Source organism: Chrysochloris asiatica, unplaced genomic scaffold, assembly GCF_000296735.1.
Source record: "Chrysochloris asiatica unplaced genomic scaffold, ChrAsi1.0 scaffold00023, whole genome shotgun sequence".
Classification (NCBI taxonomy): domain Eukaryota; kingdom Metazoa; phylum Chordata; class Mammalia; order Afrosoricida; family Chrysochloridae; genus Chrysochloris; species Chrysochloris asiatica.
Genome location: NW_006408541.1, coordinates 1,255,750 through 1,274,536, shown reverse-complemented (window position 1 = coordinate 1,274,536; position 18,787 = coordinate 1,255,750). Strand labels below are relative to the sequence as shown.

General features: G+C 45.0%; 1 protein-coding gene across 1 annotated transcript in view; it reads left to right on the top strand.

The window, feature by feature from the left end:
* The window catches only part of GNAS (GNAS complex locus), a 57,255-nt gene extending 38,813 nt beyond the window's left edge, over positions 1 to 18,442 (top strand). The window contains exons 2-13 of the mRNA XM_006839304.1: positions 3,180 to 3,252; positions 6,342 to 6,386; positions 10,374 to 10,428; positions 10,513 to 10,632; positions 12,535 to 12,632; positions 16,482 to 16,536; positions 16,638 to 16,711; positions 16,828 to 16,886; positions 16,986 to 17,106; positions 17,271 to 17,401; positions 17,626 to 17,693; positions 17,953 to 18,442. Of these exons, the coding sequence (XP_006839367.1) occupies positions 3,180 to 3,252; positions 6,342 to 6,386; positions 10,374 to 10,428; positions 10,513 to 10,632; positions 12,535 to 12,632; positions 16,482 to 16,536; positions 16,638 to 16,711; positions 16,828 to 16,886; positions 16,986 to 17,106; positions 17,271 to 17,401; positions 17,626 to 17,693; positions 17,953 to 18,099 (1,046 nt within the window). The 3' untranslated portion in view covers positions 18,100 to 18,442. The remainder of the gene's footprint in view (positions 1 to 3,179; positions 3,253 to 6,341; positions 6,387 to 10,373; positions 10,429 to 10,512; positions 10,633 to 12,534; positions 12,633 to 16,481; positions 16,537 to 16,637; positions 16,712 to 16,827; positions 16,887 to 16,985; positions 17,107 to 17,270; positions 17,402 to 17,625; positions 17,694 to 17,952) is intronic.
* The last annotated feature ends 345 nt before the right edge of the window (positions 18,443 to 18,787 follow it).

The following is an 18,787-nucleotide window of genomic DNA, read 5'->3' as shown; positions in this document are numbered from 1 at the left end:
GGGGAGGGGGCCGCAGGGGACTGCGCCGAGGGAGGGCGGCTCTGGCGGGGGAAGTGACCGCGGAGAGTGGGGGGGCGAGTGACATCAGCCCCTCGGCTGGGCTTGCGGCGGCAAAGGTGGTGCAGTGGGGGGGAGGGGGCGCGGGCGAGTCGTGGCGCCCGAGGGGGAGGGAGTGCGGCGGCCGCTGGGCGCGACCCCGGTGCGTTTTGGACTGTGTGCGCGCTGGCCGGGCTGTGGAGGGGGACTCAAGGAGAATCAAAGAAAATTAGGAAAAGCAGAGAAGGGAGGCAAAAAAAAAAAAAAAAAAGAGTTACTACGCAAAGTGCCCAGTGAAGCCAAATGACACGTCATTTTTACAGTATGACCTTTTTTCCCCCTTCCAGATATGCAGGCTTTTTGAAAAGCAAAGAAGATAATTAATTGTAGCAGCTGCCCCCCCCCCAGCTGCTCCCTTCTTGCAACCAGTAGCGCGCGCACGCTCACACACACACACACACACCACACACACACATTTTGTGTTAGTTGCCACATTGAATGCTTTGTGGGGAAAAAGGGATAAAAAAGACATTCGCAAATCAGAGAAAACTGAGAAAATGACATTTGTCTGTAAATGGCTTCTTGGTCTGGAAATGGCGTGGGGTTTTTTGTTTTGTGTGTGTGTGTGTGTGTCCTTTGCAAGGTGGGAGGGGGATTAAGAGCGTTTTCAGAGGAAGACTTTTTTTTTCCAGGTGGAAGGAGATAGACATAAATTAGTTGTTTAGGGTGTTTCTCCTCTTTCTTTGCCGTTTTTTTAATTTGGCAAATAAAAAAAGGGGGGGTTGAATATGAGATGATAGCCTTTCCCCCCCCTTTTTTTTTCTTTAGAGATTTTACTTGGTCGAGAAAATGAAAGAAATATGAAAAACAGTTAAATTAGCAAGAGAATTACACAGACAATTAGAATGAAATTTTCACTTGCAAATTTGGCCAGCTGACTAAATTTACTAATTTGCTAGGTTAACACCTAGTTTGGTATCCACATTTCAACCAAAACCAGCTTGGTTTTGATGAATCAAATGTAAAAGACCCATTCCCTTTGTGCTGGTGTTTGGTTTGGTGTCTGTTTTGGGGGACGGGTCAGGGTCAGGCCTTTGTTCTCCTGGGTCCAGATGTATACAAAGCAAAAAAATTAATGAAGTGAAAAATAAATCTCTGGTGTTTTTTTAATTTTCAGTTTTAATAATGAAATGGTGCATATGTTGAAGTCTTACATTAAACTTCTAGAGGTTGGATTTTGTCCTGTAAATATTAATCTGCGTATAGTAATTTGATTTCAAAGCGCAAACCTGGAAAAGTCTAGAATCCTTCCTATGAAGGCTGTCTTGCTGTCTGAATTTGGATTTAAGTCAAGTGTAATGCTGATGGTACCTGAAATTTCTAACACCTTTTGTGCAGTTATCACAAAGTTCTCACTTAAGTGAGATTGTTAATCTGAACACAACCTTGCATAATTGTGTGTGTGTGGGGGGGGGGAGGTATGTTCTAGTCTCTATGGCTAAATCCAGTCACAGTTGATTAATAACCTCTACCACGGGGATTGAACCCTATGCCAGAGACATAATTTGCATTTTTAAGTGGTATCTCTCACTAAATAATGCTCCCCCCAAAGAGGAAAAATAATAAATACCTGAAACCTCTTTTTCCTCAATATAAAATGATATGAGAATTAAGCAAAACGTAGAAGCACAAAAGCTGTTACTGTTTCCCCCACCCCAATTCTCTAATCTCTTCTGTGTGGAAACTGAGGCACAGAACTCTTTTGCCTCTGAGTGAACCATGTTACATATTTGAGCATTATGAAATGAAGTCATTGGAGAACCTGATTGATATTATTTATAAATTCATTCTAATAGTGCCTTTTTCTATTTTAATTTCCTGTGTTAGGCTCATTAAGAAAAGGGTGTTAGCTTTGAAATCAATGTTTTTGTGGAAACTAATGTTAGCTTTTACACATCTTGGTCACAGCCTTGTGAAAAAGCAAGCTGAGGGAGGAATGCCTTGCTATCTGAGCAGCAAAACAATGCAAAGTGCAAAAGAAAGGAAAAAGGGGGGCAGTCCAAACAGGTTTGGGGGGTACTCTGTACGCATAGGAATGGTTTGATGGAGTGTGCACTTGGGAAAAGAAAAGCAACAACCAACCTCCCTTCTTGCTTGGTGAAAATGTGGGGGTGTCCCCCCCCATAAAATGTATTTTTGCAAATGAAAGGTGATTTAAAATGGAGGGCATGTGTTCCTTTTTTACTGGTTTAGCTGGGATTGGTTTGGGGTCTTTGCAATTCAGTGGTTCCCAGGATTATTTGTCCTTCCAATTCAAGTCCTGCCCTATTCTCCCCAGGAAAGCTGCTGCAGGTTGCTTAATGGTAATACGGTTTTCCTCAAGCAGTCTGTTTGAGATTAAAATGTGTTTTTTAAGAAGATGACAGATAATTGAAGGTCTTCCATTTTCCCCTGCAACATGGTTGTTGTACTCAGAAATGTATCTTAGATACTGGGGGTGTGTGTGTGGGGGGTGTGGATAAGATGTAATACTGCAGTTTTAGGGGTGGCTTTTAAAGTAACCCAAGGGGAGGGAAATCTGTGGGGGGAGATGCTGCATACTGAGCATCTTTGGCGGGGGGGAAATGGTGTATTGGTTCATGTTCTGGGGGAGACTGTAGAGGCTGGGCATTGTTTGTGATTCCTGGGTATTTTAACCATGAAACAGCTGACAAACAACGAATTATGTGGCATGTCCACCTCATGTGTGTCTGAAACAGTGACTGCCCACATTTCTAAGGATTCCATTTCACTGTTTTAACTTCTAAGCCCCCCCCCATGACAAAATTGCGTCATTCCTTCGCCATCCCGCAATTTAAAAAAAAAAAACAAAAAACAAAAAAAACCCTGAAAAACCAGCAAAACCTTTAATTCTTGTTTGTTGTTCTGATGGTGAAATACTGCAGGTAGACACAGAGGTGGGATGTTGCTGTCCTTTTCTCTGCGTCGAAATGTCAAAAATTGCAACTCTTTGTGTGTGTGTATGTTTGTGTGTCGCTTCTATGGAAAAAGCAAGCAGCAGCAAGCAAGCAGCAGCAAACCCTCTCCCTGCCCAAAGTCTGTAAAACCTCCTTCATAACCTGAGACTTACTTTCATTTTCCAGGTGCCGGAGAATCTGGTAAAAGCACCATTGTGAAGCAAATGAGGATCCTGCATGTTAATGGGTTTAATGGAGAGTAAGTGTCAAATCTGGCCCAGAGAAACCAGTAACACATTTTGTAATTACTAACCTTTAGGAAGTCTAGGTAGGTTTTGGGGGTTGGCATGCCAGCTCTCCCTGTATGGTTCCGACTACATATTAAAAACCCTGGGCCGAGCTTGCTAGGGTCTCTCCTCCCCACCTCTTTTTCATCTTTGGTGCAACATATTACAAAATATATGTATATTTTAAGCACCAATGTTGTTGTCAAATGGGGCCCTTTCCAAGGAAAACAGCGCTTGGTTGCAGTGGACAGTCAACAACACTTGGCCCTGTGACAGTGTCCCCGGCCAGGTCCCGCTGCAGACCTGCTCTCCCAACATGGCTGACCACTGCCGAGCTCTAACACAATTAGGGAAACATTGTTTCAGTAATATTAATCACCACATAACAAAGTTGGAAGTGACAGCCACCTTTAACAAATCTGCTTTTTGCTTCCCCCCCTCCCCCCCAAGATTAACATTACAGGCAAATCCTTGTCTCTCTCTTAAAAAAAAAAAACAAAAAAAACTCAACACTCTTGCCTCAGAGAAATTAAAGGACACATGGCAGTGATGGAAAAACTGGAAATAAGATATTTCTAACCTGTCAAAGGGCATTTTTGTCCTTGAAAAAGCCCTTCCAGGCATCGAGAGGCAACACTGTTACAGTACTGCAGTGAGGAGAAAGATTGGTGGGGGTTTTGTTTTTGTTTTTTTAGAACCTATATTACAGATCTAAAACATAGGAATGAGCAGGACTTGCCATGAAGAAGGTAACCCGGAGGAATTCAGTGTAACCAGGGAATTTCCTCTTCACCCCCAAGCCTCAGTGGGCCACTGGTCATTTTCTCATAACACATGTGATCTGGAAAAGGCAGACTTGACTGCCCTGTTCTCACGGGCATGGCAGCACTTGATCTCACTAGATAGCTAACACCTGAGGGCACTAGTTTGCCAGGGCTACTAGCCCTTCCCTTTTTTAATCCTGAATTGAGTTGAAAATGCCTTCAGCTGCTTGTCAGTTGCCATAAAGTGAAAACAACTTTGGTTGGTTGGGTTAGGTACCAAATACAAACCAAATCCCCAGACAAGACGTTGCCCCTACTAGGCACCAAGCACATGGGGAAATTTCTCACCTCTTCTAAAGCCAAAGAACTGCCTTCTGAAGGCAGCTCTTAATGGAAAATTCTAGAATCTGTGAGATCAAATAACCAGGGGTAAGAAAACGATGACGTCAGCCGTACAAATGGACGTTTCAAGCATTGAGGACCATTTGTGCTGAATTCGGGTAGACTTGTTCCTTACAGAGGATGGGCTGTCTTAACTGATTTTATGAATGACTTTCAATGAATCATCAATATACACCCATAGGATGTTAAAGAGATCACCTTAATTTGTCACAAAACGTTTCTGAGGTTCTTAATTCCTGACACACCCTCAGTAAAGCGCCTGTGACTTTATCAGTCAGGTAAACAACAAACCCAAAGGAAAAGCTATTTTCATACAGATTTTTTTGCCCTGGCAGGTGCCGGATAGGAGCTTCTTAATGAGACTGGTTCTGCATAAATTATTTGGCCATGTGTGGCCTCTAGGTAACTGTTGTTATTAAAACTGGACATGGCTGGCATTTTTAAAAAGATACAGCAGCCACTGTTTACCTTGCGTCCGAGAAGGAGACAAGACTCACATCCAAGAATTGACTCTTTAAAAGCCTGGTCACTCTACAGATGGCCCTGCGGGTTTTTTTTGTTTTTTTTCCTTCATTTTTTAAGAAAAAGTTGCCCCCTTCTGTATAGGGGGCACAGCCAGTCTGCACAACAGACGAGACATTTAAAGCAGGTCCTCTCTTCTCTGTTTTTCTTTCTGGAAAGAGGAAGCGACATCCCCAGCTGCTTGCTTTGTAAGGAAGCCATAGGTAATCTCCGAGGGATGTTAAATTTAGCCTGTGAAAATGACATACAGGGGAATTCTTCGTGTGAGCCTTGATCACTTTATTTTTATCTCGTCCGACTGAGATTTTTTTTTTTTCTTTTTCCTCACTGCGGTATTGCAACAAAAGCGTGTCCTCCTAAACAAGGAGTTCCCTGAGATGGTGACATCCGTCCGTCTGAGGGTGTTCTGGGCTGTGGGACCTGGCCTCTTGGCTGCTCTAAATGTGTGCTTTGTTAGAGCTAGGCTGCGCTCAGAAATTGGCCTTCACTTACCCGCGGGCTGCCGTGCCGACTGCATTTCTAGAGTAACATGTAATATTAATTTGACCTTCAGAAATCCAGAGGTCGAACGTGGATTTTTCTGACTCTGAGCTAGCTCTCTTCCTTACATTTAGTGCAAGGGAAAAAAACAACAAAAAAACACACACCATTAACACTGGTTCAGCCAAGCTCTTCCGTTACAAAATCGCAGAGAAGGGGGTTTAGCCGTCCTACCCACCCATCCTACCTTGCAGGAGGAATGCCTACTATTTGTGAAGACGAGGTTTTGTTATTTTGTGGGTATTGGGGTACTTGGTACTTTTTAGAAAATGGGGGTCTGCCTCATAGTCCAATATGGTGGTGGGAGGAGACCATCACTGACAAAAAACACATTAAATGGGATTCCCCAAGTGCAAGGAGAGACATCATTAATTCTGCACCAAGAACTCACTGGCCACCATTCCTTTCCCACCCAGTCACGTGCCCCTCTGGTTCTGATGACACATCTTGTAAAGAGTTAGGAGCCCGGTACATGGCCCTGGCCTCTAAAGACCAGTACAGTGAATCACTGCCGTAACTCCCTAAAGCGTGTACGTTTACTGGAAGCTGGAGAAAATAATTATCTGTCCCTCTGTATCCGACCAGTCTCCAGAGGTCTCCGTTAATACCGCAGCAGAGGTGCACGGGATTTCCCTCTACGGCTCTTAGACTCAGGAGACAGAGTCCCATTTAGCCAGAAAGGCGACCTAAGGGTTAGCGGGAGGGCGGTGGCGGCGCGGGTTGTTGCCACATGCTTAGGAAGGTAGAGAGGCTGTGGGGTTTTTTATTTTCATTTTATTTTTGGAAATGACGGTGCCTTGCAGATAGGTGAGCTTTCAATCTCTCTTTAAAAGGGGCGGCGAAGAGGACCCGCAGGCTGCAAGGAGCAACAGCGATGGGTAGGCACATTCAAAAAAAGAAAAAAAATTGTTTAATCCAACAAAACAAACATGAAGATCATACTGGGAGTCCAAGGGCAGGGATCTTAGGCAGGCATAATCACTAAGTGACACAACAACCCCATGGAATGATCTGTTTTTACATGACACACAAATCTCACTTTTTGGAGCAAGTGTAAAATATGGTTTATTTTTTTGGCCATGCTTGCAGAATACGTAGACCCTGGTGGAGGGGGGTACATTTCAGATTTCAAGCGTTAGACTTACCAGTTTAGAGTTACGTGGGTTGATGTTAAAACCATATTATTTTTCTGTCCCTGTCCCCAGTCTCCCGTTTATCTTTTGAATCAGCTACTCTAAAGCTATCTTGTCAATTCCATCAACCTAGTGGTTGGTCTGATTTTAAAATCTCAGACCCCCTTTGAGATCAATTTTCACCTGCTATTAAATTCTACAGTGCCTTGCAGCTCTGTATTTGGGAGGGTATAAGAACACCTTGGTACCTTGAAGGACATGGATTTTAAGACATCTCTCCAAAAGCCTTGGTTCTTTTAAAACACATTGATTTTTATCCAAGGCATCGTTAGCTAGTGGACAAGGAGATGAGCAGAGCAGTGGCCTCCCTGACTTGCTCCCCACCTCAATTCCGCATCCTCTTGTTTTCTTTCACTTCCTGCATACACACAGACACACACACGCACGCACGCATGCACGCACGCATGCTAGGCAGTCCAGCTTGCAGATTCAGCATGCACTTGATGGGGCAGCTATTCATGAAAATGAAATACAAGGAGCCAATGGCCCTAGCCTAGATCAATTCCCAGAGCTGCTTTGGCTAGGGAAGGGAGGGGCAAACAATGTTGGGGTTGGGACGAAGTAACTGACACGTGTCTGTTCATCTGTTTCTTTTAGAGACCATTATTTCTAGATGATGGCTACACTGTCTCACCCAGCTATGTCCGATCACAATTTGCATGCTGGAATTGCTCCATCCTTAGGAACTTCTATTAAGAATACAATTCTGTTGTGTGTGTGTGTGGCGGGGAGGGGGATGGATGGGGCCCAGCCACCTGAGCTTTTGTGATAACTGGATCGGGCAATCCCAAAAAAAAAAAAAAAAAAAGTGATTTGAGATCTTTGATTGACAACACTATGTAACCACAATCCCAGATGCAGTCACCTGCATAAAATGGCAGTGGTCAAAGGCTACTGTACCACAAGTTGGCTTTTTGAGACAGTTAGACATTCTGTACTGAGCAGCCTGCTGTGTCCTCGATGTTGTGCCCACCTACCCAAACCCACTAATAATAACCCTGCTTGCAAACTCTTTCCCAGCTCTGTTCTCCAGCTAAATATTCAGTATTAGCAGCTTAACAAGATCAATAAAAACTCTGCATGTCTCAGCATTCCCTGTATCTTGCGTCTGTCTTCTGTCTTTTATCTGTCTTTCTCTTCCTACAAAAGCACAGAGATGAACCGTAGAGCCCACAAAACCCACATCACCTTTCCCAGATGCTTAGTAGATGATGGGCTTGAGGGTTGAGCACTTAAAACATGACCCCACTAATTTGCAAATACATGGAGGCGAGAATTGGGGGGGGGGAAGTAGAGTAGCTTATAAGCTCGAAAAACCAGCCCCCAGGTTTTGTTTTTAAGGCATTCCGAATTCTAGCCATTGATGTATACTTTGTTTTTGTTAAATAGTTTCGAGACACGAAGACATTTGCTCTGAATTTCACAACTTGATCTTAAATTGATTAAGCCATAGTAAAAATGATGATAAACCTGCCAGCCCCGGTATATTATCCCCATCTACACAGTAATTGCTTCAATGGAAGAATTTTATGTTTTAGTATTACACACCCGAATTAGATTCCAGACTTCTATTTTTGAGCTTGAGGTACTCCCACACCTATTCAGATACATAGAGGAATACAGAACACGTTCTCAAAATATCCATATTTAAGGCTGGAAGTTTTCCAATGATCACACTACTACTTAGACCAAAATATCAGACGGAGTGAGGAAACATCGTTTGTAGTAACACTTTGCCCCCGGCTCTGTCAAGATGTGGGCATTTTGCGCCTGTGTGGGGGCCACATCCTGATTTTACTGCTGAGGGACCTTTTCACACCAGAAGTTAATGGATTACATTCCCCAGGAAATGGAACCTGTGTTTAATGAATGGGAATGGATTTGGCCCTGGGGCTTTAGGTAAACTCCTATTCATCCAGTGAACTTGAGGGACCACCTGACACCTGTCTTTTTTAATCTTCAAGTCTGAATCACTGATCTTAGACTTTTAACCCCCTTCTGAAGATCAGTTTTTTGATCAGTTTGTACAGGGTACAGCAAGCCCATGGAGAGGGACTCCCTCAGTCTGCTTAAAATCAAGACAGTTGCCTGGTGGGTCTGGGGGCCAGAGATGAGCTTTGGTGTATGTGGAAATGCCACACCCCAATTGCAGGCAAACACCTCCTTACCCTTTTTGTCTCTAGACAGGGCACTTTATGTAAGTGGTCATGGTACCTGCCCCCTACTTTTTCTTCCCCCCCCCCCCCCCCCCATGTACCTTCTGAGGAAGGTAACTTCTGAACCCCACCTCATCCCTCATTCCAGGAAAGGAAGACCATCCTCTTAGGCTGGACCCTAGGAAAAGGAGGAAGGGTAGGGTCTTTGAGCAAGTTCCACCCCTTAACAGTCTGCCTAATGTTCTGAGAATCAGGCACTAACCCCTCATCATTGACCCATTGTGGGGACACTGCTCTCTGACCCCCTGTGTCTCCACACTAACGTCTGTCATTTCTAAGGCTAACTGGGTGCAGTGATCAGTGGGTGCTTCAGATCTTGTGAATCACAGATGTAAAAGCAAAGTAACAGCAAACAAATCAACTCTACCCTCCCCATCTCTGCCTCTGAGGTGACACTTCATCTCTGTGCCTCCATGTCCCCCCTCTACTGTCCAGCTCCCCAGGCCTAATACATCGGAGGTGTCTGGCACAGTGGAAGTCACAAGATACAGACCCCCCAAACCAAAGGATCTCTCTTGACCCCTTCAAACACTTCAGAGTTCTTCCTGGCCTTGTGCCCTGAAAGCCACATTGTCAGTACCCAGGTTAATATAGTCTCTGACCCAAATTCACATGGGATTAGGGGGTCCCAGAAATTAAAGGGTATGGCCTTCACTCGAATCAGTGACTTAATGATCATTTGCTCCCTGTTAAACACATGAGCCTTCCTGTACCCCCAATTTAAACCACAATTAACGAAATCTTCAACATCTACCTCACAGGCCCCCCCCCCTTTCTCTCCCTGGGCCCCACTAAAGCCTGAGGTCCAGACCCCAAAGGTTTCTGGGGACAGACTCAGTTTACCCTCCTTCACACTGAGGGCACAGTCCACATGAAGATCACCAACAAGCAGTGTTAGGGTTTTGCTCATCTGCAGAGCCCAGAACAGCGCCCACCTGTGCAGTCCAAACGACACTGCTGTTGCAATGGAGATCGCTTCGTTAAGTAGTTCTTCAACATCAGCCACACCTGCATTTACTCGTTCTCCTACCTGAAACTCTTCCCCCGCCCAGTGACCCCTGACCCGTCCCCCACCCCAAACATACGAGGCATCAGTAAGGGCTCACAGAAACCTTTTAGGGAATGTTGCTTATGTATTGTGGAGTTTCAAACAAATGGAACCACATTTGGAAAGACTACAATAAACCAAGTCCAACTTATGGTACAGTAACGGATTCATGGTCTCATTGCCAATTAGCCAGCCTTCCCTCCCCACCCCCCAAGTTGGGCGTGCCTCCAGGACACGTTGGGGTGGTTGGGGGGGGGGGAGCCGTTTCAAGCTGTCTTTATGCAGGTGCCTCCACCACACACCTCTTGAACAGAATACTGTGCTTTCCATTGGTGTATCTTGACTGATGAGACCCTTTGTTTCAATGGGGTGCAATATGAGTTTCTCTTCTTTTTAATCCCGCTGTAGTGAGAAGGCCACCAAAGTGCAGGACATCAAAAACAACCTGAAAGAGGCCATTGAAGTATGTGCTCCGCTCTCTCCTTTTATTGTGTAACCTCCTCTTCAGACGGGTTCTCTTGCTGACTCTTTACTCAATCATTTTCAGACCATCGTGGCTGCCATGAGCAACCTGGTCCCTCCAGTGGAACTGGCCAACCCTGAGAACCAGTTCAGAGTGGACTACATTCTCAGCGTGATGAACGTGCCGGACTTTGATTTCCCTCCCGTAAGCTAAGACCTTGCATTTGGTTACCTGAGCCCCACTCACCTGATGCACGTAGCAGGTAGACACACAGGTGATGTAGGAGCTGGGCCAGAGCCCTGCTCACCAGTCACTTTTGTGTCATGTGGGACCATCAGTGACATTTACACATGTGTCCAAACCACATGAATGCATAGGAAAGGTTTAGTTCCATACTCTGGGTGTTTACGACGTGAATCATTAGACCGATCCATGAGAGGTGAGCAAAATCCTATTACTACTTGTAAATCCTAGCTCACCCATCCCAAGTCAGCATCTCACTTCAGTGCCACAGTTCTCACTTTATTAGATGGTAAATTTTTTTATGACAGGAGAAAAACATGAGCTGAGGTGGGCTTAATTAATCCCCATCGTGCCACCACGGTGAACACGGCGCCTTTAATGAGATCTAGGTGAAGGACCAGTTCTGAGATTCCTAGATGGGAGACAGTCTTCTTCCTAACAAATTACCTACCAACAAGTAATTGTAATTGTAATTGTAAGCTCTCAACTCCATAGTAACTCACAAGGTAAGCTGTAGGAATGGAACGTGGAGGGAACGCTGCTGCTCTGCACCCTCAGGCTGCTGAGCATGACGTGGTTTACAGTGATTATCTGCTGCATAAAAACTTGAGGAACATAAACTATGTCCATGTTCGAGAATATATGTTTTGGCCCCTTCATGGGGGACAATAGTTTATAAGAATACTGGGAAATAAGATGTAAAGTTGTTCGCCTTTACAAGGCCCCAGAGGAAGAGACTTGTCTGCAGCGAAAACAATGAGTTATTGTTGCCTTTTGTTCAACTTTCGTGGGAATTTGCCCATTTTCAATGAGTTTGGCTGCAACAGTGGGCACGAAAACTGCTGTGCCCCCTAGTAGATGAGTAGGTACACATTTACCAGCATTTGTGTGGGGAAGCTTTAGCAGTAACCCCGGTGTGCAGCCTAATGACTTTGGATGAGCTCTGATCCCGTATTCAGAATAGAAGAGAAAATGGCAGTCTGTTGAAAACGCACCTGAATAGTAATTACCTTTTGTCAGTTTTACCAAAATTCGAGCTTTATGTCCCAAGCTACTTAGAATTTCTACCCCCAAAACTTCTTTTAACCTTGCTGGTATTGATTCATTATTGCCAAGCAAAACTGAGACCAGTACATGTAAACCTACATGTCTTATTACAGAGACCCAGACCCTTGTGGACAGAAATGCATGCATGTCCCAACATTTACACCACAGAATGGCAGAAATTAGCATTTCCCTGAGAATGTCCCCTTCCATTTTGCATCATTTTTTGTCGTACTGCTGAATTCACACTGGAGAAAAACCTCTTTCCTCCCTTCCTTTGGAAGAGAAGATTGTCCCCACATAGAATGTTTTAAATATGTTTATGCCATCTCTTGTTGTCATCTGAAACAACTTGGATGCCAGTGGTGACTTTGTCTCTTCCTTTGGCCACCCTTGTCTAAAGGGCAGACGCACAGAACTGCCAGCAATTCCCCATCAGATTTTCTGGTAAAATTCAGAATTTCCTAGAAGGACATCTTTGTCCCAGAACATCTTAGCAAACGAAGTCTCTTGTCTTCTCAGCACTGAATCACCCATTGACGTGTCCTCCTAACACAGACTAGTGTGTGCTTCCGACGCAGACAATTCTGTGAAGATGCAGAATTGTTCTGGAGTTTACTGCCCCCTCCCTCAGTAAAGTGCAGAGAACGAAACCCACCCAAACCCAATAGTTCATAGTAATAGTACCTTTCATCTGTTTGGCCCCCACTTTAATGTCAGAGTGAGTATCGATCACATCATGGGATCCATTCACAGAGTCCCCGTGGATGTGATGTGAGTACCCATGTTTCTTTAATGTCCTGTCTTTGTCCCTTTCAGGAATTCTACGAGCATGCCAAAGCTCTCTGGGAGGATGAAGGGGTGCGTGCCTGCTACGAACGTGCCAATGAGTACCAGCTCATCGATTGTGCTCAGTAGTAAGTCCCCCCGTCCCCCCAACCCCCCCGTTTCCCCCCCCCCCAACTTCCCCAGCAGGCCCACAGAGCAGAAATGGTGCCAAAGACTGACTCCCTCCACACTTGGCTTTTCAAGTTATTTGCAAATGAGTTCTGTCTTCATAGAAGCCAACCAGTTTTTCCCACCTGCAGTTAGAAAGTTCTAGTCTGATTCATTTGTTTTATAAAGCCCATAATTGCACTTTTTAGTGCAGTGGCAGTAGTTTTTATATAAACAATTAATGCCTGTTAGAGTAAAAGGATAATTACTTGCAGTAAAGTCCCATTCATAATTAATTAGCCTGAAGGAATTAATTGCATTGACCTCCAAACTTTCAGTGAGGATTGGGCCACTCTTATCACACATGAGGTAGCGTAAAAATGATTAGTTTCCATTGCTGTCGTTGGTAAACAACGTAGAGGAACAGTGAGGACAAAACTCGGCCCCTCTCTTTTGTCACTAATTGTAGTTTCTGCTGTCAGGTGAGTGTCTGGCTTCCTTAGTGCAGAGTTACTAGATGGTGTTCATCTGGACAGAGTTGGGCTTTGTGTTCTCTGGACTTTTGAACCCTGTCTCGTAGGCTTCTTTGTTCATTCACACCAGGCGTCACTTCAGGGTTGGTAAGTGGTCGTGAACTCTGAATGCCACCAATGACCCTCTGAAAGGTTTTGTGGAGAACTTGAAGGCCTCCTAGAAAGTTTACAGATTTATGTAGGGAGCATGAGTCTGCCCTGGGAACAACCCTCTTGGATGAGCAGGCAGGTCGAGATTAGTCTTCTTCCCAGGAGGAGTAAAAAATCAAGAAGATGATACTTAGATAATCACACAAACCCACTGACTTTCCGAGTGTGGTCACGCCTCATGTTTTCTGGAAAGAAAACAGGAGCTTTTGAGCATCTTTCTTCTTAGGCCCCCTCCCCCGACAATCAATCTCTCATCTTTTCCAACACCTAGCCCAGTGTGAGCTGATTTAAGTTGATGAGTTTATCACTTTAAATGGCTCAAATATCCATCCTGCTATTGTCTGCAGAGCCCATTACAGAGGTGGGCACACCTGGCCCGGCCCTTCTGCATATCCCTCTTCCACCAAGCTTTCGACTTCTGCCCTTCCCCCCTTTAAGAGTCATCTTCCTTGTGACCCCTGAGCTGCAGATTAGTCCTAGGTGAAACGTGTTCAAGCACTGGCCCCTTGTAGCATCCACATTCAGAAAGAAGATGAATGAGAGGGTCTTTGGGTGGAAGAGGAGGGACGTTGGAAAGCAGATTTTATGGTGACCTCTGTTTGATGCTGGCACTGCTCTGTCTAAAACACCCCACTTCCTTCCCCACGGGACCCTTCCCTTCTCCTGGTCCCATTTGCTGTCCCCAGCCCCCTTCCCGTCTTTTCCACTGGATGCAGACCACACATCTGGAAAGTTACCTTTTAAATGTTTTACGACCCTTCTCATCCTGTCTACGACATGGCAAGCATATGGTGGTCAGGATTATAAAAGCCGTAAAAAAGCATCGTCGGCTGCTGCTATAGCTGCACATAAAATATGGAAATATCTCAGACACATAGGTGTAGGGGTGGCTTCTGTGATTTGGGAGACGGGGACAAGCAGGGATCAGTGATGTTTCAGCTGCTTCGGTAAGTAGGAAGAATTATCTAATTAGGACCAAGACACCAGACTGACATGCAGGAGTGACTTAGTTCCCCCAAGCCTGAAGACCGACCTTTGGGTGAAAATCAGTTGACTAATAAGTCAAGGGAGGAGGAAAGAGTCAATTAGCAAACAAAACCTGGAGTTCTCTTAACTGTCTCCCAGTTTTTGTCAGGGTCTGTGCAATGATCCATTTATCTTTTCCCTAGTTGACCTTTCCCCTTGGAAGATCATCTGCAACTCTCCATTGGTTACATACATAGAGATTCCAGGGTTTAACCCGCAAGTACATTTATATGGTTTTGGGGGTGGGGGTCCATCTTGGCCTATCTGTGTGATACCCCCCCACCCCCCACACACTCACCCCCACCCCTTCTTCCACAAAGTCCCAGATTTTCTACGGAGTTTGAACTAAAAGCTGGAAGCGCTAATTATAGTAACGCAAAACAAATGGAAATCCTGGAATTGTTTGTGTTTTGTGTGTTGGATCCAAGTCAGAAGTTAAGAACAGGTACAAGATTAGGAAGGGCCAGCCATTCCAGTTTTGAATGCTGGGGTAGTAGTTGCAGATGATGTTCAATCTTCAGAGAGTTGTAGAGCCAGGGTTTGGGGTTTGGTTTTGTATTTTTTTATCCTCACACCATTGAAAAGTTTTTCAAAGCAACAATACATGACTTCCCCCTCTCCCCTACCCGCCCTTTATCTTAACCACGGCGACATTTGCACAGATTGTGGAAAGTTTTAAGGAAACTCTAAAAAGAGAGAGAGGGAGAACAAGGCGGTTCAAAAGTTTTAAAATGTCTCCCCGGCTGGATGGTTGTAACAGCCCATTGTATACAGTGACCAGTCCCTCAGGGTGGAGCTGCCTTCCTGGTAAAGGTGAGGTCCTGGTACCTGGCTGGTGTCTTTAGCTGCCTGTTTTTATTTGTGGAGCTGGGGTTTGGCTGGCCCCACTCCAGATGTCTCTCTCACAAGATTTGGTGCTGATGGTCTATTTATAGAACTGTGGTTCTGTTGTCAGGGCGACCGAGTTGCAGGCCCGGGCGGCTGGGGAGCTATTTCTGGCCGGGTGCTGTAATGTAAGACCGATTGGGCAAGTTCGTGTATCCTCTAAGCCAGAGTAACTCTGAACTGGCGAAAAGGAAGGAGTCGGAGGGGGGGGGACACGACAAAAAACTTATAGTTTCTTTAAATAGACTTTTCTCCCTTTGGAAGAAAATCTCTTTTTTATAATTAGCCAACTTTTAAAACAATCCCACCCACCCACCTCACCCTAGAGAAAAATGAGTTCTGCGATCAGTTTTCCAAAGTCATGAAACTACCCCAGTCTTTAAAAGGTGAACTTTCCTGACTATGTCTAGTCAAGCCACGAAAAAGAGCATTGTTTTTTTTCTGCTTCAAGAAAAGTGCCTGCCGTAGAGGAAATGGTTTTCCTCCAAGAGCGATGGGTGAGCTTACAGTTTAGTCACCCCCTCTGCTCCGTGTCCGTGTAACCACACCGCTGTGAGGTGTCTGGTGGTTTTGTTTTTGTTTCTTATTCATTTAAAGTTTACTATCTGGAGTAGCTAAAAACCGCCTCATTTGCGTTAGTACTTGGGGGTTGGAGGAGTTGTTTCCATTTAAGTGAACCCCTTCTCCATTGCCCCCTATAAAACAAGAATGACGTCGGAGATGTATACCTTGCCATTTTTGCCAAAGCCAAACAATTTTTTTTTTTTTAATTAAAATGGTCAATCATTAATCAAAGGGCACTAAAATCTGATAGGCCTGCCTTAGGCCTTCTGCTGGTTGGATGCACAAAACCAACTTTTCCAGTTGAGGACAAGTCTGCGCATAGCCCCCCATGATGGTTGAGCCATCCCAAGAGCTGATAGAATGTTGTGTAGACATCTCGAGTCTCCTGATTCCTAGATGCTGTTTTCAAATTCCTACAACCCTTTTTCCTCCTCCTCCCTCCTTTTTAAATCTCAGTTTGAAGTACCGTATTCATCAAATGCATTCTTAGACTTGTTTATCTTAAAATTCTGTTTGCTGCATAAGCTTTGGGGCATACATGTTGACCCAAGCCAAGTCCCCCTTGACTTAATTCTCCATCACTGGGGACAATCACCTTTGTTCAGCATGTCTTTGTAGAGACACAAGTAGTTGGCAGATTAATGTAAACACCCACGTTTCTTCTCCTACCAGCTTCCTGGACAAAATCGATGTCATCAAGCAGGCCGACTACGTGCCAAGTGACCAGGTACAGGAACCTCTTTACAACCCAAAAAGAACTTGAGGTTCTTTGTGTTTTTTGCCCAAGACGGCAGTTTCGACATCTCTTAAGTGTAAATTTCCCTTTAGGATCTGCTTCGTTGCCGCGTCCTGACTTCTGGAATCTTTGAGACCAAGTTCCAGGTGGACAAGGTCAACTTCCAGTGAGTGAATATTTAAAAAACTGAGTTTTCTGTTCCTTGATGTTGTCTCTGACTGGTAGAGTGATGAACCAGTGGTCAGCCCTTTGAGATGACCAAGTGTTGTCCCTCTCCTCCAGCATGTTCGATGTGGGCGGCCAGCGTGATGAACGCCGCAAGTGGATCCAATGCTTCAATGGTACGGAAACTTCTCCTTTAAGGGCATTTTGCTCTTCTCCATTTCACCCTCTCTGCTATCTTCTCACATTCATTGCTTCTTTGTCTCCTTGTGGCTAAGATGTGACTGCCATCATCTTCGTGGTGGCCAGCAGCAGCTACAACATGGTCATCCGGGAGGACAATCAGACCAACCGTCTGCAGGAGGCTCTGAACCTCTTCAAGAGCATCTGGAACAACAGGTCTGTAGGGTGGTCCCGGTTACCCCCTTGAGCGAACCCAATTTAGCCCTGCTCCTGGCCTTGCGGCTCCGCTCGTGGGCTGTGGTGTGAGCATTTCGGGCTCCCTGCATGAAAGGCATGCTCTCTCTTCTCCAGAGAGTAAACTTTGCTTCCTCCCTTTTCAGATGGCTGCGCACCATCTCTGTGATTCTGTTCCTCAACAAGCAAGACCTGCTCGCTGAGAAAGTCCTGGCTGGGAAATCCAAGATTGAGGACTACTTTCCAGAATTTGCTCGCTACACTACTCCCGAGGATGGTACGTATGTAGTGGATCAGAGCACGTTTAAGTTTAGCAGTTCGAGCCGTAGACTTTATGTTCTTGGTCGTTGCATAGCTGAGGGGAGAAGAAAGGCCAAACCTATTTCCCCCAGTGACCACTTGAAGACAGCAGAGTTAGAGAAGTTAAGTGACATTCACACCTTAGCTCGGCTCTTCTCTCCTGTAGTAGTAATGTGAAATAATGAAATATTTTCCTCATAGCTACTCCTGAGCCCGGAGAGGACCCACGCGTGACCCGGGCCAAGTACTTCATCCGCGACGAATTTCTGGTGAGTCCCGCCCACCTGCAGAACCTTCTTTTTATCTTTCTTATGGGTGTAAATGGAATTCATTCTAAGGTTGAGGACTAAGCCAGCGAGTTCTTGAGTTCTTTTTCCCCGAACACCTCACATGAAGCCCATTTATCTGGCTTTGTTTTTTAATGGGACTTTAAGAGCTGGTCTTCAGCTGCCCTTGGTAGATGTCCACACTGCCGGCAGGGACCTTCGTGCAGTGTGTCACTGGTGTCCCCTCTGTCTGTGTCCACAGAGAATCAGCACTGCCAGCGGAGATGGGCGCCATTACTGCTACCCCCACTTCACTTGCGCTGTGGACACCGAGAACATTCGCCGCGTGTTCAACGACTGCCGTGACATCATCCAGCGCATGCATCTTCGTCAGTACGAGCTGCTGTAAGAAGGGAACCTGAGGTTTAATTAAAGCCTTAAGCACAATTAATTACAAGTAACGCATAATTCTACAAGCAGTTAACCACCCACCATAGGGCATGGTTAGCAAAGCAAACTTTCCCTTCCCCCGAGTGATTTTGCGAAACCCCTCTTTCCTTTTCAGCTTGCTTAAATGTTCCAAATTTAGAAAGCTTAAGGCAGGCCTACAAAAAAAAAAAATTAAAAAAGGCCACAAAAGTTCCCTCTTACTTTCAATAAATAAAATAAAAGCAGCAAACATAAATAAATGAAATAAATATTGTTTTGTGCAGCATTAAAAAAATCATAATAAAAAATTAAATGTGGGCAAAAGATCTGACTCTCGTGAATTATTTGCGACTTCCCGCAAACTCCCATTATCCGTGATTTTAACTTGGTTCTTACTCACTGCCTCAGAAAGATGGAAGGCCCCAGGCCTCAAAGTTGCGTGTAAAATCTTGCCAACCTATGCTTTTGTTGACATCCTCTTTTGGATTTCTTAACAATTTACAAATAGAAAAATCCACCCTTTGTTCTTCCTCCCAGTTCTTTACCCCAGAGTAAACCACTATACCCCAGTCAAAGAATTCTACATTTTGATAGTTGCTGCCCTATCCAATAGCTCTTTCATTAATTACCACACTGAACTCTCGGTTGTGTGTCTGCCTTAGTAATAC